This window comes from Stenella coeruleoalba, assembly GCF_951394435.1.
Source record: "Stenella coeruleoalba genome assembly, chromosome: 1".
Classification (NCBI taxonomy): domain Eukaryota; kingdom Metazoa; phylum Chordata; class Mammalia; order Artiodactyla; family Delphinidae; genus Stenella; species Stenella coeruleoalba.
The window spans coordinates 185025876-185047888 of record NC_137169.1 but is presented as its reverse complement, the minus strand read 5'-3'; the positions used below and the strand labels follow the sequence as shown (position 1 = coordinate 185047888).

General features: G+C 41.6%; 1 protein-coding gene and 1 long non-coding RNA gene across 3 annotated transcripts in view; one reads left to right on the top strand and one right to left on the bottom strand.

Annotated features, from left to right (window-relative positions):
* Nucleotides 1–8339, top strand: part of FMO4 (flavin containing dimethylaniline monoxygenase 4) — a 34159-nt gene extending 25820 nt beyond the window's left edge. Inside the window, 3 exon segments of the mRNA XM_079918249.1 lie at nucleotides 121–190; nucleotides 6296–6650; nucleotides 6652–8339. Of these exon segments, the coding sequence (XP_079774375.1) occupies nucleotides 121–190; nucleotides 6296–6650; nucleotides 6652–6723 (497 nt within the window). The 3' untranslated portion in view covers nucleotides 6724–8339.
* Nucleotides 1–12335, bottom strand: part of LOC307184679 — a 554503-nt gene extending 542168 nt beyond the window's left edge. For both annotated transcript variants that reach the window (XR_013827789.1, XR_013827790.1), the window contains exons 1-2: nucleotides 11873–12335; nucleotides 11268–11441 (exon numbers count right to left, since the gene is read on the bottom strand). This is a non-coding gene — a long non-coding RNA (uncharacterized lncRNA). The remainder of the gene's footprint in view (nucleotides 1–11267; nucleotides 11442–11872) is intronic.
* Between the last annotated feature and the right edge of the window lie 9678 nt (nucleotides 12336–22013).

The window sequence follows — 22013 nt, the reverse complement described above, 5'->3', positions numbered from 1 at the left end:
CTAAGCTTTGATGACCACATGTTTTGAGGTTGGAGCAGTGGGGGGCCAGAAATCAGGGGGAGGAGAACTCAACGGAAGAGGCACATGTGACTTTACTGTTGTTTCTGACTTTCCTTACAGGACTCTGTAAGATACCTCCATCTCAAAAATTGATGGCTGAGGCTACGAAAAAGGAGCAGCTCATAGAAAGGTATGAAATATAGCCTGCTACCAATATATTCCATTACAAAAAAAAAAAGATTTTCAATATAAAAGCCATTCCTAGAGAAGCAATGTGGTAGGATGGAAATAATTGCATTATGAGTCAGAAGAATATGTTTTCAGTCCCTACTTTTCCACCAACTATATTTGTGGCCTTAGATGTGTCCAATGGAGGGACCAGGTCACTCCACTGAGTCTGGCCCAGGACAGATGGCAACCCTTTGTTCACTTGCCCCCAAAGCCCTGTTCTCTTTGTTCTCCTCCTACTTCTCAGGCTGCTCTTTCTAGGCATTTACAGGTGTCTCCTCTTCCTCACTCCTGAAAAATGGTGAACCCCAGCCTTAATCCTCAGACCTCTTCTCACTTCTATTAACACTCACTCCTAGGTGGCCTCACCAGGCCTGTGGCTTTAAATGCCATCACACACTCATGGCTCCCAAACTTGGATCTCTAGCCCAAATCTCTCCTCGGAACTCCAACTCTTAATCCAACCCCCTCTAGATAGTTCCACTTAGATACGTAATAGGTGTTTGAAATTTAATATGTCTAAAAACTAACCCTCGACCTCCACCTGCACATGGGCTGCTCTGAGACTTTCCCCTTCTCAGTCAATGGCTACTTATTCCAGTTGAACAGTCAAAAACTTTGGAATGATCTTTTTTTCCTCTTTTTCTCTCACATCCTCAGCAAATACTGTCAACTCTTACCTTCAAATAAATTCAGAATCCAGACCCTTCTCACGACCCTGGCTGCTACCACCCCAGAACAGGCCACTATCATCTCTCACCAGGACACTTGCTGTCACCTCTTATCTGGTCTCTGTACCTCCCGTCTGCTATTCTACAGTCTAACCTTGACGTTGCACAAGAGTGACCAATGCTAACATTGCTCTTCTGTTGAAAACCCTCTGACTGCTTCCCATTTCACTCCCAGAAACTTCCCTGCAGCTCTGCACCCCTATAGGCAACCAGCTACCTCTATGCCCTCATTGTCTCCCGTTCTCCCACCTCACCCATACTGCTCCAGTCACTCCAGACAGCTCCCTGCTCTTCCAACATGCCAAGCATAGCCCCCTCAGAACCTTTGCACTTACTGTTCCCTCTGCCTGGAATGTTCTGCCCCCACCCCGTACCTGTAGGTTCACTCTGCTCAAATATCACCTCATAAGAGAGAAGCCTTCGCTGAGAACACTGTATAAAATGGCAAACCACTCAGTCTCATCATTGCCTCTTCCCCTTTACCCTCCTTTATATTTCTTCATAATTCCTATTACCGCTTGATATATTCTATATCTATTTGGCTGGGGTTTTTTTTCTACAGCCTGATGATTTTCCCTGTTAGAATGTAAGTTCCTTGATAGCAAGGACTTTGTTTTACTCACTGTTGAACTCCCAGCACCTAGGATGGTGCCTGTCATGTGATACACACTTAAGACTGATTGATTAATTGAAGGAAAGAATGAATAATTGAAAGAATGACATTGGCACATCATGAAGGTTTACTAACAACAGAAATAAGTGGGAACAGAGCCTTCATATACACTATACAGTTGACCCTTGAACAACACAGGTTTGAACTGCGTGGGTCCACTTACGCGTAGAATTTTTTCAATATATTGGAAAAATTGGGGGAGGTTTGTGACAATTTGAAAAAACTCACAGATGAATCACAAAGCCTAGAAATACTGAAAAATTAAGAAAATTTAGGTATGTTATGAATGCGCAAAATATATGTATCAGATACTAGTCTATTTTATTATTTACTACCATCAAATATACAAAAATCTATTTTAAAATTTATCAAAACTTGCACGCATAAACACAGACCATGCATGGCACCATTCACAATCAAGAGAAATGTAAATAAATGTAAATAAATGATGCAGTATTAAATCGTAACAGCAGAAACTTAACTGTAGTATATACTGTACTACTGCAATAACTTCATAGCCACCTCCTGTTGCTATTGTGATCAGCTCAGGTGTTTCAACTATCAGCTTAATATGTCATGTGATGCTAATCATCTCTGCAAGAGCAGTTCATCTCTCCAGTAAATTTCGTGTCTCAGTAAAAAGTGATCTCTTGCAGTTATCACGTATTTTCCGTCGTGTTTAGTAAACCTTGAATAATACCACAGGACCCATACAAAAGTGTCACTAGTAATGCTAGAAATGCTCCCAAGGAGGAGAAAAAAGTCATGACATTACAAGAAAAAGTTGATATGTACAATAGATTGAGGTTTGCTAGCTGCAGTTGCCTGTCTTTTCAAGATAAATGAATCCAGCATAAGGACTGTTATTTTAAAAAAGAAAATTTGTGAAGCCATCGCTGTAGCTATGCCAGCAGGCATGAAAACCTTGCACTTTTTGTGAAATACCTTTTTATCTTGTATTGAAAATGCAGCTTTTATATGTGTGCAGAATTACTATAAGAAAGGCATAGTTATAGACTAACATGACTTGAGAAAAAGTGAAGTCATTACACAACAACTTAAAGCAAAAGAAAAGTGAGGAAGATTGTAATGCCAGAGAAGGATGGTTTGATAACTTTAGAAAGAGATTTGTCTTTTGAAATGTCAAGATAGGGACTCCTCTCATGGCGCAGTGGTTAAGAATCCACCTGCCAATGCAGGGGACACGGGTTCAAGCCCTGGTCCGGGAAGATCCCACATGCCACGGAGCTACTAAGCCCACGCGCCACAACTACTGAGCCTGTGCTCTAGAGCCCGTGAGCCACAACTACTGAGCCCACGTGCCACAACTACTGAAGCCTGCACGCCTAGGGCCTGTGCTCTGCAACGAGAAACCACTGCAATAAGAAGCCCGCACAGCACAACGAAGAGTAGCCCCCACTCACCGTTAACTAGAGAAAGCCCGTGCGCAGCAACAAAGACCCAATGGAGCCAAAAATTAATTAATTAATTGATTAATTTTTTTTTAAATGTCAAGATAATGGGAGGAGCAGCTTCTGCTGACCAAGAGGCAGCAGACAAAGTTCCAAGACACCATTAAGAAAAGGATACCTGCTTGAACAGGTGTTTAATGCAAACAAAAGTGCCCTATTCTAAAGGGGAAAAAAAGGCCACAAAGGACATTTATTAGTAAAGAAGAGAACTAAGCACCAGAATTTAAGGCAGGAAGGCGTAGGCTAACTCTACTGTTGTGTGTAAATGCAGTCAGGTTTATGATTAGGACTGCCTTATCTATAAAGCTGCTAACCTCAAGCCTTGAAGGGAAAAGATAAATACCAGCTGCCAGTCTTTTGGGTGTACAACAAGAAGGCCTGGACAATGAGAACCCTTTTTCTGGATTGGTTCCTTCCATGCCTTGTCCCTAAAATCAGGAAGTTCCTTGCCAGTAAGGGACTGTCTTTTAAAGTTCTTTTGATATTGGATAATGCCCCTGGCCACCCAGAACCCATGATTTTAAAACAAAGCGCTGAAGTGCTCTATGGAAGGAATTGTCAGTGCTATGGAAGAAAAGAGAACATCGGGAAAGTCTGGAAGGATTACACCATTGAAGATGCCATTGTTGTTATATGAAAAGCCGTGAAAGCCATCAAGCCTGAAACAATAAATTCCTGCTGGAGAAGACTGTGTCCAGATCTTGCGCGTGACTTCACAGGATTTATGACAGAGCCAATTAAGAAAACCATGAAAGAGATTGTAGATATGGCAAAAAAAATAAAAATAAAAAGCAGGGGGTGAAGGGTTTCAAGATAAAGATCTTGGAGAAATTCAGGAGCTAATAGAGAGAGGGCTTCCCTGGTGGCACAGTGGTTAAGAATCCACCACCAATGCAGGGGACACTGGTTCGAGCCCTGGTCCAGGAAGGTCCCACATGCTGCAGAGCAACTAAACCCGTCTGCCAGAAGTACTGAGCCTCCGCTCTAGAGCTCACGAGCCACAACTACTGAGCCCACGTGCCACAACTACTGAAGCCTGCATACCTAGAGCCCGTGCTCCACAACAAGAGAAGCCACCGTAATGAGAAGCCTACACACCGCAATGAAGAGTAGCCCCCGCTCGCCGCAACTAGAGGAAGACCCAACACAGGCAAAAAAAAAAAAAAAAAAAAAAGCTTAACAGAGGGAATTCCCTGGCCATCCGATGGTTAGGACTCTGTGCTTCCACTGCAGAGGGCAAGGGTTCGATCCCTGGTCTGGGAACTAAGACCCTGCATGTCACGCACAGCGCAGCCACACACACACACGAGCTAATAGAAACCACACCAGAGGAATTAACAGAAGACAACTTGATGGAGATGAGTGCTTCTGAACCAGCGCAGGATGATGAGGAAGAAGACATAGAAGAAGCAGTGCCAGAAAACAAAGTGACATTAGACAATCTGGCAGAAGGGCTCCAATTATTTAAGACTGATTTTGACTTATTTTATAACATGGACCCTTCTATGATACAGGCACTGAAACCAAAGCAAATGATGGAAGAAGAATTGGTACCTTATAGAAACATTTTTAGAGAAATGAAAAAGCAAAAAAGTCAGACAGAAATTACAGTGTGTTTCCATAAAGTCACACTACATGTACCTGCCTCTTCAGCCTCCCCTTCATCTCCTCCACCTCTTCTGCCTCTGCCACCCCCGAGACAGCAGGACCAAGCTTCCTCTTCCTCTGCCTCCTCAGCCCACTCAATGTGGAGATGACGATGAAGACCTTTATGATGACCCACTTCCCCTTAATGAATAGTAAATAATCATCATGCCTTACTGTCAATAGATTTATCTGTTGTGTTTGTGCGTCTGTCTTCATGTGAAAATCTAAAAACTGCACGGCAAGAATTGTATGAGAAGTTTTTGTGTCATCATCGTCATCGTTGCTTAAGTATCTGTCATGTAGAACATCATGTGTAAGACTTGTACTGAAGTGGATAGCCCATCCTTACATAGGTATAAAGTGAGTGATATTTACAGTAATATAAAATTAATAATGTGTTAGTTTTCTTACTATTTTCTAACTTTGCTTTCAAAGAATTACGTTACTGTACAGTATGCCTCTTTCTCTCATATTTGGAGAAACTGTCTATCAGCCTGTCATCACAGGTAAGTGGGTTTTTTTAATGTAACAATGTTTCCAATACTGTACTATGAATATGACTGTAATGCTGTATACCATAAAAATTTTATAATGATTCATTCATTAGTATATAGGCTAGGGTTCCATGAAATAATCACATTGCTGCTGCTTCTTCATTATCAATGTATGATTCATTATACTTGTAAATAAATATGAATTTCTCTTTCACATTATCTTTTCATTTTTGATGTCTAGTGTTTGGGATACAAACAACATCTACAGTATTTTGTATCATATAAGACAATATTGATATAGTTACCAATAGACAATTCGTCTTATAAACAGATGACATAAACTCATGGTATTGATGAGTACAGTACAGTACTGTAAATATATTTTCTCTTCCTTATGATTTTCTTAATAACATTTTCTTTTCTCTAGCTTACTCACTCTATTATAAGAATACAGTGTAGAATCATACAACATACAAAATATGTGTTAATCTACTGTTTATGCTGTCAGTATGGCCTCCAGTTAACTACTAATAATTTATTAGTAGTTAAGTTTGAGGGGAATCAAAAGTTTCATGTGGATTTTCAACTACATGGTGGGTTGGTGCACCCAACTCCCTCGTTGTTCAAGGGTCAACTGTACTTATATCTGTATCATGTTCAGTACTGCTACGCCAATTACGGTCCTCTCAACTCACAATTAACATCAATAAAAATAATTTAGGTAGCTATATATGTGATGCTTTCTTATCATGTTTATTTATTCAACAAATAAGATATTTGAACTGATCTGATTTTATCCTCCTATCAAATTCAAGAACCTAAAACATTATTTAAATCTCCTCTTCCAATTGCCTCCTTCTACCATCTCCTTTAACAAAATTAATTATGCTCACAAATACCCTATGCAAATAAACTCCTCTTATTTTTTTCTCTTCAACACAGAAAAACATTCCTGACATGGTTTGACTCCAATAGAAAGAAACAAAATGGTGGGAGGTGGGGTAACTCATAACTTGAAAATCAAAAGTGATCCATCTTCTTTCCTATCAGGGGTTTGATGAAAGATACCAGTGGAGACAAACTTGACTACATTTCCTACATGGATGAACTTGCTGCCTGCATAGGCACGAAGCCCAATGTCCCACTTCTGTTCCTCAAGGATCCCAGACTAGCTTGGGAAGTTTTCTTTGGACCATGTACTCCTTACCAGTATCGCCTGATGGGCCCTGGAAAATGGGATGGAGCCAGAAATGCCATCCTGACCCAGTGGGACAGGACACTGAAACCCTTAAAAACTCGAATAGTTCCCGATTCCTCCAAGCCTGCCTCCATGTCACGTTATTTGAAAGCTTGGGGGGCACCTATCCTGCTCGCCTCCCTTCTACTGATCTGTAAATCTTCACTTTTTTTTGAAATTGGTGCCAGAAAAACTATGGGACAGAATTTCTCCTTACTTAGTAAGTATTTGGCGAGGATAAATCTGCTTGGTTATGAGGGTTGTACCAAGTCATATTAATTCTATTCCCAAATATCTTGTGTTTTTCACTTCTCTTCTCCATCATAACTGTTATCATCCAAGGTTAGGTCTAATCATCTCTTATCTGAATTATTGTACTATCTTTCTCTCTAGTCTCAGTATCCCCTTTTTTTTTTGCCTCCTTTACCTAAGCAATTATTCTAAAATAAAAAATGTTGTCATTGTTTCTATCAAGATCCTGGCAGGAATAAGATAGAACTCAAATTAGGTAATTTAATATAAAGATTATGTCAAGTGGTTTGGGCAGAGTGCAGGGAAATCATAAGTAGAATGAAATTCTCCCAGACTAGTAACAATGAGGTGCTTCTACCATCCGTAGGCCTAATGAGGAAAGGGGAGAAAACAATTATGAATAAGAGAGAGGGAGAGAGAGAGAGAGAGAGATTATGTACAGAGGGCCACCTCTCAAGAACTATGACCTCCAGCTGACCAATGAAGGCAGTCCATGGTGACTCCAAAAGTACTAGGGAAATTAATTGCCGAATCTTAGGCTCTTCCATCCCGCTGCCCGTGCTCCCCAGTGGCCTAACCCAACCAAAATTTAGAGGGCAAGGTTACCGACTATTGTGGATTTAATTGCACCCCCCCACACACCAAAAGATATATTCAAGTCGTAACCCCTGGTACCTGTGAATGTGACCTTACTTGGAAGTAGGATCCTTGCAAATGTATATAAGTTAAGATGAGATCATACTGAAGTAGGGTGAGCTAGATCCAATATAAAAAGAGGATCCTTATAAAAAGAGGATAAGACACACAGAGACACAGTCACAGTGGAGAATGCCACGTGAAGACAGGCAGAGATTGGAGTGATGCATCTAAGGATCGCCAAGCAAGCAAACACTGGAAGGTAAGAGAGAGGCACAGATCAGATTCTCCCTCAAAAGCTCCAGAGGGAGCAACCCTGCCAACAATTCCGGACTCCTAGCCTCCAGAACTGTGAAAGAATAAGCCACCCACTCTGTGGTACTTTGCTATGGCAATCCTAGGTTACCAATACACCAACTGATGTGTTAGGAGGCGAGCCTCCTAAGCCACGGAGCAAAGCAAAGATGATGGGGAGTGTATAGGAAAGGGCAACCAGAAAGGATCCAGAGCTGACACGTTGCTTTCCAATGTAAAAGTCCTTCAAAGTTTGTCCCTTGATTAGAGATAATAAATTCCTTAGCCTGGAAGAGGAGACTCTTCAGGACCTGAGTCCCTTTGCCTAGGTCACCAGAATCCTGTCCTGCAGCTACCCCTCCACTTCAAACCCTGCCATCTAGTACTACCAGACTATGGACTGTGCTGTACCTCCTCACTTTGGCACAAGGTGTTGCCTCTTCCAGCCCGTCGAATCCATACCTGACTGTCTTTCTAGAGAGAGCTTGATCTTCACCCTCTGTGACGCCTTCCCTGATTCCCCAAAGCAGAGTTGACTGCCCCTTCGTAATGATTGTGCCTCATGTACTACTCTGTCATTGTTCTGTTCTTGCTATAGTATAATTTTCTTTTTCTGTCTCCTAATGAATGGTGAGTTCTTGAGAGGAACCATGTTCAGCTAAAACACTGCCTGATAAAAAGACTGCAAAATAAATATTTGATGACTGAACAGTGACCTCACTGGCTGACGTTCCTTGTCTCTCCTCTTCTACCCACATTCTTTTCTTCTGCCAACTTGATAAATTACCTCAGATTACCTCAGCTCTGCAAATGAACAATGACAGTCCACCAACACCTATTTCACAGACAGTCTTTGTGGCAATCAGAATAAATACAACTAACTAATCCATAACTGAGAGCACTGGTTCAAAGTGCTAACTCTAGTATTCAACCTGGATTATAATCCCAGCTCTTCCATTAGCTGTAAGGCCTTGGCCAAATTACTTAGCCTCTCTGAGCCTCAAGTGTCCTCAGCTGGAAAATGAGGAGAAAAGAATAGTATCACCTACCTCAAAAGTAAACATTAAGTTTACTTAACAATATAGTGTGTTACTTACACAGTAAATTACCTATGAACAGCTGAGGAGTCTGAGGACATTTTTAATTCTCTGAATTAAAGGATTTGAAAATGATTGCCTGTTGCCTAATCAGAGAGTATGGCCTTTGCTCTCTGTGGATTGTCTGGTAGCACTTTCCAACTACGATTACTCTTTTGTCCTTGTGCCCCACCCCCACCCAAACCTTGAGGTATGCTGCCACCACCATCGCTGCCACTATCACTGCACCACCCTCATGCTTCTCAGATGGACCTTCCAGGATGCAGTAAGCAAATAATAGCAAAGGAAGAATTATTCTCAATCATCAAGAGTGGACCTCCTGTCAGAAGAACCTAGGGGCAAGACGGGAATAAAGACACAGACCTACTAAAGCATGGACTTGAGGATATGGGGAGGGGGAAGGGTAAACTGGGACAAAGTGAGAGAGTGGCATGGACATATATACACTACCAAACGTAAAATAGATAGCTAGTAGGGAGCAGCCTCATAGCACAGGGAGATCAGCTCGGTGCTTTGTGTCCACCTAGAGGGCTGGGATAGGGAGGGTGGGAGGGAGGGAGACACAAGAGGGAGGAGATATGGGGATATATGTATATGTATAACTGATTCACTTTGTTATACAGCAGAAACTGACACATCACTGTAAAGCAATTATACTCTAATGAAGATGTTAAAAAATAATAATAATAATAAAAAGAGTGGACCTCCTGATATAACTTGTTGATGTGTCTCTAGGTTTTTATTGGCAACAACCCCCAGTCAGAGAAGCACCTAATTCCAAATCTTCAAAACGAGCTAAAGCTGTCCAACAGGAGCAGTGTTGCTGGAGGATGGAGGAAACAGTGCCCACCAAACTGAGAAGGCATCTTGAGACTGAAAAATACGGCAGGTGGCTCCGTATAATCAATGGATCAGTTTATTATGGGGTAACTTACTCACAGGGTGGGATCTGAATCAGGCAGACAACGATCCGGAAGCATTCACAGCTGCACTCCACACCACCAAGGGGCCTTTGGAACAATTTTATAGTTTACCTAGTGTTTGGGGGTTACGTGCTTAGATAAGGGACATGCATTCCTAAGCTAAGATTTATGAACAGGCTAACTAGTCTCATGAGCACCAGAATATGTCAGGGAAGGTTTTCATTATTGTTTGGGGACTAACGGAGCATAGAGGCCACCTGGTCCTAGTGATTATTAAACAATATCTATTAACTACAAAGCCCTTGACAACAGAGAAGTGATTCACTGCACAGTACAGTCCTGGGTAGGGTCAGTGAAAGGACAGGAGAAATTGTAAGGGCCCAAGATGACACCAGTTCTGGCTAACAGCCATACACGTATCATATTTAAGCTATCTATACCCAAGTTCTTGAAGGAGAAAACAAAACTTAGATGTCTTTATTACCTCATTATTTTTAGTGTTGCTATCTTTTTCCATGTAGTGATCTTTAGGTGAGAAATCAAAGACTCACAGAAGTTAAGTAATTTGCCCTGATTCACACAGCAAGTAGAGGCAGAACAGGGATTTGAACCCACATAGAGGTAACACTAAAGCCCAGGCTGCCTCGCTACTTGCCTTGGGAAGCAACTCCTCTATTTGCCTCTTGCCACCTCAGTTTGCTTGTTGACGAAGCCCAAAGGTGGACACCTCCTCCTTCAGGAAGCCTTTGTCTTCCTGCTGTTTTCCTTCCTCTACACCTTGAATGTACTTCTAAACATTGTCCCAGTTCTCAAAGAACAAGTGATACCAGGAAAAGGCTACTGCGTAGGAATCATTTTAACTGGGAATCATATTTTCATGGTAAATAGTTGGGGAAATATCAGGTTTTATCAAGATATCAACTTGAGGGGCTTCCCTGGTGGCACAGTGGTTGGGAATCGCCTGCCAATGCAGGGGACACAGGTTCGATCCCTGGTCCGGGAACATCCCACATACCGCAGAGCAACTTAATCTGTGTGCCACAACTACTGAGCCTGTGCTCTAGAGTCCATGAGCCACAACTACTGAGTCCGTGTGCCACAACTACTGAAGCCCGCGTGCCTACAGCCCATGCTCCACAGCAAGAGAAGCCACCGCAATGAGAAGCCCGCACGCCGCAACTAGAGAAAGCCTGCGTGCAGCAACAAAGACCTGACGTAGCCAAAAATAAATAAATAAATTTATAAAAAAGAAAAATATGTCAACTTGAGAAATGAAACAGATTATGAAAGTGTTTGCTTTGTCTCTTATTGAACCAAATTTTAATTATAATTGCAACTCTGTACGAATGGGAGTTACCTCATTATCTGAAAATTCACATAACAGCAAATAAAACATCCTCCACCTCATACATTCTCACAACAGTGTACATGGAATTTAATTTCAGGAATCCTCAAATCCTGATAGTGGAAATACTGGGATCTGCTTTAAGAAACTCAGCCCAGCTCTAGTCTGACCATTCCCGATCAAGTATTTCTGATCAGATCTCACACACAGGGAAGGAACGACCAATCAAGTGACTGACCTGTTGTGCTGCAGTTCAATGGGAGAGGTTGGAAAATCCAGCTAGGGCTCTGACTTGGGCCTTTAAAATGGTCATGGTTGCAGCTGATGCTGAAACAGTCTCCCTCAGAAGGGGCGGCGAGGAGTCTCTCCTCGGTTGAGAGTGAAACACAGGTCCCAAGGATGATTCATAATCCTGTAACATTTAGAAATATTATTATTGGGCTTTCGGGAAGATGGCGGAAGGGTAAGACGCGGAGATCACCTTCCTCCCCACAGATACACCAGAAATACAACTACACGTGGAACAACTCCTACAGAACACCTACTTAACGCTGGCAGAAGACCTCAGACCTCCCAAAAGGCAAGAACCCCCCCACATACCTGGGTAGGGCAAAAGAAAAAAGAAACAACAGAGACAAAAGAATTGGGACGGGACGTGCACCAGTGGGAGGGAGCTGTGAAGAAGGAAAGCTTTCCACGCACTAGGAAGCCCCTTCGCGGGCGGAGACTGCGGGTGGCGAAGGGGGAAAGCTTCGGAGCCGCGAAGGAGAGCGCAGCAACAGGGGTGCGGAGGGCAAAGAGGAGAGATTCCCACACACAGGATCACGGCCGACCGGCACTCACCAGCCCAAGAGGCTTGTCTGCTCACCCGCCGGGGCAGGCGGGGCCTGGAGTTGAGGCTCGGGCTTCAGTCGGAGCGCCGGGAGAGGACTGGCGTTGGCGGCGTGAACACAGCCTGCAGGGGGTTAGTGCGCCACTGCTAGCCGGGAGGGAGTCCGGGGAAAAGTCTGGAGCTGCCGAAGAGGCAAGAGACTTTTTCTTCCCTCTTTGTTTCCTGCTGCGCGAGGAGAGGGGATTAAGAGCGCTGCTTAAAGGAGCTCCAGAGACGGGCGCGAGCCGCGGCTAAAAGTGCGGACTCCAGAGACGGGAATGAGACGCTAAGGCTGCTGCTGCCGCCACCAAGAAGCCTGTGTGCCAGCACAGGTCACTATCCACACCTCCCTTCCGGCGAGCCTGTTCAGCCCGCCACTGCCAGGGTCCTGTGATCCACGGACAACTCCCCATGGAGAACGCACAGCGCGCCTCAGGCTGGTGCAACGTCACGCCCGCGTCTGCCGCCGCAGGCTCGCCCTGCACTCCGTGCCCCTCCCTCCCCCTGGTCTGAGTGAGCCAGAGCCCCCGAATCAGCGGCTCCTTTAACCCCGTCCTGTCTGAGCGAAGAACAGACGCCCTCCGGTGACCTACACGCAGAGGCGGGGCCAAAGCCAAAGCTGAGCCCCTGGGAGCTGTGAGAACAAAGAAGAGAAAGGGAAATCTCTCCCAGCAGCCTCAGAAGCAGCGGATTAAAGCTCCACAATCAACTTGATGTACACTGCATCTGTGGAATACATGAATACACAACGAATCATCCCAAATTAAGGAGGTGGACTTTGAGAGCAAGATTTATGATTTTTTTCCCCTTTTCCTCTTTTTGTGACTGTGTATTTGTGTGCTTCTGTGTGAGATTTTGTCTGTATAGCTTTGCTTCCACCATTTGTCCTAGGGTTGTATCCGTCCGTTTTTTTTGTTGTTGTTGTTTTGTTTTTTTAAATTTTTTTCTTTTCTCTTAATTATTTTTTATTTTAATAACTTTATTATATTTTATCTTACTTTATTTTATTTTACTTTATCTTCTTTCTTTCTTTTTTCCTTCCTTCCTCCCTCCCTCCCTGTCTCCCTCCCTCCTTCCCTCCTTTCTTTCTTTTTTCTTTCTACTTCTAATAATTCTTTCTTTCTACTTTTTCTCCCTTTTATTCTGAGCCGTGTGCATGAAAGGCTCTTGGTGCTGCAGCCAGGAGTCAGTGCTGTGCCTCTAAGGTGGGAGAGCCAACTTCAGGACACTGGTCCACAAGACACCTCCCAGCTCCACATAAGATCAAATGGCGAAAATCTCCCAGAGATCTCCATCTCAACACCAGCACCCAGCTTCACTCAACGACCAGCAAGCTACAGTGCTGGACACCCTATGCCAAACAACTAGCAAGACAGGAACACAACCCCACCCATTAGCAGAGTGGCTGCCTAAAATCATGATAAGTCCACAGACACCCCAAAACACACCACCAGACGTGGACCTGCCCACCGGAAAGACAAGATCCAGCCTCATCCACCAGAACACAGGCACTAGTCCCCTCCACCAGGAAGCCTACACAACCCACTGAACCAACCTTAGCCACTGGGGAAAGACACCAAAAACAACAGGAATACGAACCTGCAGCCTACAAAAAGGAGACCCCAAACACAGTAAGATAGGCAAAATGAGAAGACAGAAAAACACACAGCAGATGAAGGAGCAAGATAAAAACCCACCAGACTTAACAAATGAAGAGGAAATAGGCAGTTTACCTGAAAAAGAATTCAGAATAATGACAGTAAAGATGATTCAAAATCTTGGAAATAGAATAGACAAAATGCAAGAAACATTTAACAAGGACCTAGAAGAACTAAAGAGGAAACAAACAATGATGAACAACACAATAAATGAAATTAAAAATACTCTAGATGGCATCAATAGCAGAATAACTGAGGCAGAAGAACGGATAAGTGACCTGGAAGATAAAATAGTGGAAATAACTACTGCAGTGCAGAATAAAGAAAAAAGAATGAAAAGAACTGAGGACAGTCTCAGAGACCTCTGGGACAACATTAAACGCACCAACATTCGAATTATAGGGGTTCGAGAAAAAGAAAGGGACTGAGAAAATATTTGAAGAGATTATAGTTGAAAACTTCCCTAATATGGGACAAATAGTTAATCAAGTCCAGGAAGCACAGAGAGTCCCATACAGGATAAATCCAAGGTGAAATATGCCAAGACACATATTAAACTGTCAAAATTAAATACAAAGAAAACATATTAAAAGCAGCAAGGGAAAAACAACAAATAACACACAAGGGAATCCCCATAAGATTAACAGCTGATCTTTCAGCAGAAGCTCTGCAAGGCAGAAGGGACTGGCAGGACATATTTAAAGTGATGAAGGAGAAAAACCTGCCACTAAGATTACTCTACCCAGCAAGGATTTCATTCAGATTTGATGGAGAAATTAAAACCTTTACAGACAAGCAAAAGCTGAGAGAGTTCAGCATCACCAAACTAGCTTTAAAACAACTGCTAAAGGAACTTCTCTAGGCAGGAAACACAAGAGAAGGAAAAGACCTACAATAACGAACCCAAAACAATTAAGAAAATGAGAATAGGAACATACATATCGATAATTACCTTAAATGTAAATGGACTAAATGCTCCCACCAAAAGACACAGATTGGTTGAATGGATACAAAAACAAAACCCATATATTTGCTGTCTACAAGAGACCCACTTCAGAGCTACAGACACATACAGACTGAAAGTAAGGGGATGGAAAAAGATATTTCATGCAAATGAAAACCAAAAGAAAACTGGAGTAGCAATTCTCATATCAGACAAAATAGACTAAAATAAACACTATTAGAAGAGACAAAGAAGGACACTACATAATGATCAAGGGATCGATCCAAGAAGAAGATATAAAATTGTAAATAATTATGCACCCAACATAAGAGCATCTGAATACATAAGGCAAATACTAACAGCCATAAAAGGGGAAATCGACAGTAACACATTCATAGTAGGGGACTTTAACACCCCACGTTCACCAATGGACAGATCATCCAAAATGAAAATAAATAAGGAAAACACAAGCTTTAAATGATACATTAAACAAGATGGACTTAATTGATATTTATAGGACATTCCATCCAAGAACAACAGAATACACATTTTTCTCAAGTGCTCATGGAACAATCACGAGGATAGATCATATCTTGGGTCACAAATCAAGCCTTGGTAAATTTAAGAAAATTGAAATTGTATCAGGTATCTTTTCTGACCACAACGCTATGAGACTAGATATCAATTACAGGAAAAAATCTGTAAAAAATACAAACACATGGAGGCTAAACAATACACTACTTAATAACGAAATGATCACTGAAGAAATCAAAGAGGAAATTAAAAAATACCTAGAAACAAATGACAATGGAGACATGACGACCCAAAACCTATGGTATGCAGCAAAAGCAGTTCTAAGAGGCAAGTTTATAGCAATACAATCCTACCTTAAGAAACAGGAAACATCTCGAATAAACAATCTAACCTCTCACCTAAAGCAATTAGAGAAAGAAGAACAAGAAAACCCCAAAGTTAGCAGAAGGAAAGAAATCATAAAAATCAGATCAGAAATAAATGAAAAAGAAATGAATAAAAGAATAAAATATCTAGGAATAAAGCTACCTAAGCTATATTCCTAGATATATATATATAGTGTCTGAGTCCTAGTAGGTGATTAGTGCATACATCACCTTCCCCTTCTCCCAAGGGGATGCTGGCAAATGTCTAAAGAAAGTGTAGTGTTTGTAGATTCTCACAGTATAAACACCCCCACCATGGTGATTTCAACCCATCAACCTGGACACAGAATTGGAAATATACATCCACTTGCCCCTCATATCCCTGTTCTCCACCTCTATAATTCCTCTTCCTCTTTCATAGCTCAACTGAAACACCTGTTCATCAGGGGAGATGCCCTGTTCCCCAGGTTAGGTCAAGTCTCCTATTATTTTTTCTTATAGTATTGTGTGCCTTTGCTTCAGAACCCTTCTCACAATTTGTAATTACACATTTATAACCATTAGTTAATTAACCTTTATCATATCCATTAGAGTGTAAGTGCCAGAAAGACAGAGACCATATCTGTTTTGGCCTCCATTATTTCCCCAGCACCTAGCTCAAATCTGGTACAAAATAAGGGTTCAATAAATACATGTTGAATTAATCAAGCAACCAAACAACTGAAGATGGATAGGAGGATGGATGGATAGATGGATGGATGGAACTGAATTTTTGTCCCTCATCCAAATTGTACATAGTTACTTCCCCTCTAATTGGTGCTCAGCCCTCCTCTGAATGCTTTTGCACAAAGTTGCTCAAATCAGTCCTCTCCAGAAGTAAAGCATTTTCTGATGGTTAGAGAGCCGCAGTACGGTGGCAAACTTCCTGAATGGTAGTCATCTGACTACCTGACACCTCTGTAATTGAGACAGTTCTCCAGAGTCCACTTTGGAACTTGAGTCCACATCCAATTTCCTTCTCTTCTGCATATGTTTCTGTAAAAAGAAAAAATTAATAGATAGAAACCTCAATTAAGTAGAGTTGGAAAACCAGGAAGGGGAGCTCTCTTGTCCTTAGCAGAGCCCAACAGGAAGAAGAAAGACTCCTCTTCTTTCCTGGTAAGGACTCAGTCAATGAAAAGCCATGGACTCTTTTTTTACTATCACCCTCCCAGCTTCCTTTTCCCCACTATAAAAGTGTTCTCCTTCCCTTGCCATGTGGGAACTTTCATATGGCTCGCCATGGTTGCAGACCTGGAATTGCCATTTTCTGCTGACCCCAATAAACTCATCTATCTAGCAGTCTATTTGCTTTAGGTCAACATTTCTTACCACTACTCACACATAATGCCTTCTATCCAAGTTCCAGATTAAGATCAACATTTACTCAGCTTGACTCTTCCAGAGAAATAATTTTCATTCATAACTAGAAGTATTTTTCCATATTCAGAATTATCTTCTCCACTATTCAAAGGCATCTTGGTTAAACTAAGTAGACTATCCCTCAAGAAAAGAAATATGCATTCTGAAGTATTTTCTAGTATGTTGTATAAAAATAAGTCTTATTAAAACTTCTGGTTAAACATAGCAGATAGAACATGTGATTATTTTTATTTCATCTCTTTAAAACAACAGTAAAGGGGGAAAAAAGACAACAACAGATGGGCAATGTCATCACATTTTCAATAGATAAAAAGCATATGGAAGCTAAGTAACTGGCTAACAGTAGAGAAAGTTTACAGCCTAAATTAACATAGACATAAATGTCATAAAAGGCCACAGAACCTTAGGAAAGCTCAGGATCTAGAGGCATCCAGCATGGCAAAGGGCAGGGATGGGGCAAGTAGATAAAACAAGGAGAGTTAAAGTCTCCATTCTGAAGGATGAGCCCCAGATCCCTTCTCCCTGCCCTGCATCCAGGCATAAGAGCGGCACTTCTCTGGAAAATCTGAATGGCTCTAGAGAAAAATTTCTGGATTCTAACTTTTAGGGGACCCCAGCAAAAAAAGTGGAGAGCCTAAAATCCCAGCCTGATTACATCATGATCAATCCCACTGGCAGAAAAGTCCTGCACAAGCACACAAAGTCACAAATCAACAGTTTGGTACTGTGCTCTGAAATGTGAACAAAAAGACAAGGGTCAACATGTGTTTCAGGAAATCATCTCATACAGAAGGCAGGGACCAAAACAAACACAGAAGAAAAGAAGTTGGAGGAATAAAAATAATGCGTGAATTAACATCCAAAGAATTATAATTCAGGAAATTCAGGGAATTAACGTCAAAAGAATTATAATCCAGTGGTTAGCACTCGGTGCTCTCACTGCTGAGGGCGTGGGTTCAATCCCTGGTCAGCGAACTAATATCCCGCAAGCTGCATGGCACAGCCCAAAACAAACAAACAAACAAAAAAAGAATTATAATTCATGTCCTCTGAGAGAAAAAAGATAGTGTTGGGCCCATAAAACAAGAACAGAATATTATTGTAAGAGGAGCAATAGAACAAGAAGGAGCTTGTAGAAATCCAAAAAAAAAATGAATAGAAGATAAAGTTCAGGAATTCTCACAGAAAGTGGGACCAAAAAATAAAATGATGGACAATACCAAAGCAAAGAAAATTTAAGGACCCATCTAGGAAATTTAACATCTGAATAACAGGACTTTCAGAAGAAGAGATTAAGCATGATAAAATTATTGTAGGGAAGCAAAATTTGCCACCCCAAAATGTATCTCTTTGGCATGAGGATTATTTTTAAGAAAGCAGAAGTCTCAGGAAGTCTTTTTACCTCCCCCTTAGTTGCATAAAGAATAGATAAAGGGTCTGTTCCTGGAATAGTGCTATTACCAGAGATGTCTACAAAAAATATGGGCTAGGTGTGCTGGGGGAGACTTGGCAGGACCTAGAGATCAGAGCTCACTCTGTGTCCCATTGTCTCTGTATGGCCCAGCAAACACCTGTTTTCCAAACATTTTCTTTTTCATCTCCATGTGAATTGCCTTCCTCCCCTTTAAAGTACCAAACTACTACCCCAATATCCTGTTTGGTCTTCAGCTGAAGATGGTATTTAATGTGAGGTCTTCGGCCATTTTGGTGAGTTACTCAGTTTTCCTGGGTCTCTCCCATGTATATGTTATTAAATTTTTGTTTGATTTTCTTCTGTTAATCTGTCTCATGTCAGTTTAATACTCAGAGCAGCCAAGAGAACCTAAAGGAGTAGAGGAAATCCGCGCCCCCCTCCGCCAACTGAAGACTCAGTGGAAATGCCCACTGAGCATGCAGCACAATGAATGAAAAAAGCCTCAAAGTGAGGCATGGTGGAGTTGTTTTAGACACATGAGGTTTGAGCAGCTGTTACAAATACCAGTGAAAATATCACATAAATAGTTCGATACAGGAGTCCACAGCTCAGGGGAGAAATCAGGGTTGTGATGAAAATTGGAATGCATTAGCTTGTAAAAAGTATTTGAAGCCAAAACATTGAATAAAATAACCTACGGAGAGTTAAATAGAAGAGGAGAGAAGGGGGACTTCCCTGGTGGCACAGTGGTTGAGAATCCGCCGGCCAGTGCAGGGGACACGGGTTCAATCTCTGGTCCGGGAAGATCCCACATGCCGTGGAGCAACTAAGCCCTTGAGCCACAACTACTGAGCCTGCGCTCTAGAGCCCACGTCCCACAACTACTGAAGCCCGCGTGTGAGCACGTGCTCTACAACAAGAGAAGCCACCGCAATGAGAAGCCCGCGCACCGCACCAAAGAGTAGCCTCCCGCTCTCCGCAACTAGAGAAAGCCTGCGTGCAGCCAAAAGTTAATTAATTAATTTATTTATTAATTTTTAAAAAGAAAGGGAAAAATGAGAGAGGGGAAAAGGAGAAACAGAAAAGAGAGAAGGGAAGAGACTAGGGCTCAGAGCAGAGTCCAGCAGAGGAGATAAATGCTATGTCTCAGGGAACCGGAGAAAAGAGTACTTCAGAAGGTGAGCAAGATCAACTGTATCAAAGGCAACCAGGATGGAGGAAAATAGGAGTACATAGGCGATTTGATTGTTGGATTTACTGAGTTGGAGAGCACAAGTGACCTTAGTTAGAACAGCACACATTTTAGAAGCATTAATTTTTTCAAGGAATATAGTGGGATAGAGAAAAATGTGGGATATTAATAATTTAAGTGCCAAATAATGTAAAACACTGTTTTAGTATTAAAATAAATGTGGACAATTTATGGAACAGAATACAGTATTTGCATTATTTTTTGAGATAAATCAGGGGACTTCAAAGAAATTGGGCCATGTGAGGGCTTTGCTGCCACATGTTCCTTCTCTCCCAAACCTCACAGAAGTATTGTGCTCAGTGCCCAGGGCTGCCCAGACTTAGTAATATTAAAGTATTAATATTATACTTCGGTGGGAAACTTTGAGAAGTCCCACCCAAAACATGAATACATTAACAAAGAGCTCCCCCTTGTGACTCAATTTTTAGAGAAGACTTCAAAAGCCACACTACTATATTTAAAATAGATAACCAACAAGGACCTACTGTATAGCACAGGGAATGCTGCTCAATATTCTGCAATAACCTAAATGGGAAAAGAACTTGAGAATGAATAGATACATATATATTTATAACTGAATCATTTGCCGTACACCTGAAACTAACACAACATTATTAATCAACTATGCTCCAATATAAAATAAAAATTCAAAAAAAAAAGAAAAGAAAGGAATATTTGGGGTGAAATATTAAAAAGTCACATCTTTGGGAAAAAAAAAAAAGCCACCCTTCGGGAGACAGGATTAATAAACAAGCCAGAGCACATTTGGTGAATCCTCATGCAGCATTGACGGATCCAACTCACATACTGCTAATCTTGGGCAGCCTCCTGTCACTGTAGACTGTATTAATGTCTGCTAAGTATGTGAGGAAATTTTCCCATAGAGCTTTCTGAGAAGTCATTTACTATGTTTACATTCAATTAAATGAATCGTATGCCTGTTTTTCAGTGGGGGTCACACAATGAAGGGATTGGACTACATCAGTGGTTTTTAACTTCGCTGTTATCTACTTCAGGGAATCAAAGATAATTGAGTGGGAGGAAGAAACTAAAGCATGGCTTCTCCTCAACCCAACCCACACTGCTGCTTTTTATCATTATTTTTTTAACATCTTTATTGGACTATAATTGCTTTACAATGGTGTGTTAGTTTCTGCTGTATAACAAAGTGAATCAGTTATACATATACATATGTTACCATATCTCTTCCCTATTGCGTCTCCCTCCCTCCCACCCTCCCTATCCCACCCCTCTAGGTGGTCACAAAGCCCTGAGCTGATCTCCCTGTGCTATGCGGCTGCTTTCCACTACCTATCTATTTTACGTTTGGTAGTGTATATATGTCCATGCCACTCTCTCACTTTGTCACAGCTTACCGTTCCCCCTCCCCATATCCTCAAGTCCATTCTCTAGTAGGTCTGTGTCTTTATTTCTGTCTTACCCCTAGGTTCTTCATGACATTTTTTCCCCTTAGATTCCATATATATGTGTTAGCATACAGTATTTGTCTTTCTCTTTCTGACTTACTACACTCTATATGACAGACTCTAGGGCCATCCACCTCACTACAAATAACTCAATTTCATTTCTTTCTATGGCTGAGTAATATTCCATTGTGTATATGTGCCACATCTTCTTTATCCATTCATCCGATGATGGACACTTAGGTTGCTTCCATCTCCTGGCTATTGTAAATAGAGCTGCAATGAACATTTTGGCACATGACTCTTTTTGAATTATGGTTTTCTCAAGGGTATATGCCCAGTAGTGGGATTGCTCAGTCATATGGTAGTTCTATTTGTAGTTTTTTAAGGAACCTCCATACTGTTCTCCATAGTGGCTGAACCAATTCACATTCCCACCAGCAGTGCAAGAGGGTTCCCTTTTCTCCACACCCTCTCTAACATTTATTGTTTCTAGATTTTTTGATGATGGCCATTCTGACTGGTGTGGGATGATACCTCATTGTAGTTTTGATATGCATTTATCTAATGATTAATGATGTTGAGCATTCATTCATGTGTTTGTTGGCAGTCTGTATATCTTCTTTGGAGAAATGTCTATTTAGGTCTTCTGCCCATTTTTGGATTAGGTTGTTTCTTTTTTTGTTATTGAGCTGTCTGAGCTGCTTATAAATTTTGGAGATTAATCCTTTGTCGGTTGCTTCATTTGCAAATATTTTCTCCCATTCTGAGGGTTGTCTTTTGGTCTTGTTTATGGTTTCCTTTGCTGTTCAAAAGCTTTGAAGTTTCATTAGGTCCCATTTGTTTATTTTTGTTTTTATTTCCGTTTCTCTAGGAGGTGGGTCAAAAAGGATCTTGCTGTGATTTATGTCATAGAGTGTTCTGCCTATGTTTTCCTCTAAGAGTTTGATAGTTTCCGGCCTTACATTTAGGTCTTTAACACATTTTGAGCTTATTTTTGTGTATGGTGTTAGGGAGTGATCTAATCTCATACTTTTACATGTACCTGTCCAGTTTTCCCAGCACCACTTATTGAAGAGGCTGTCCTTTCTGCACTGTACA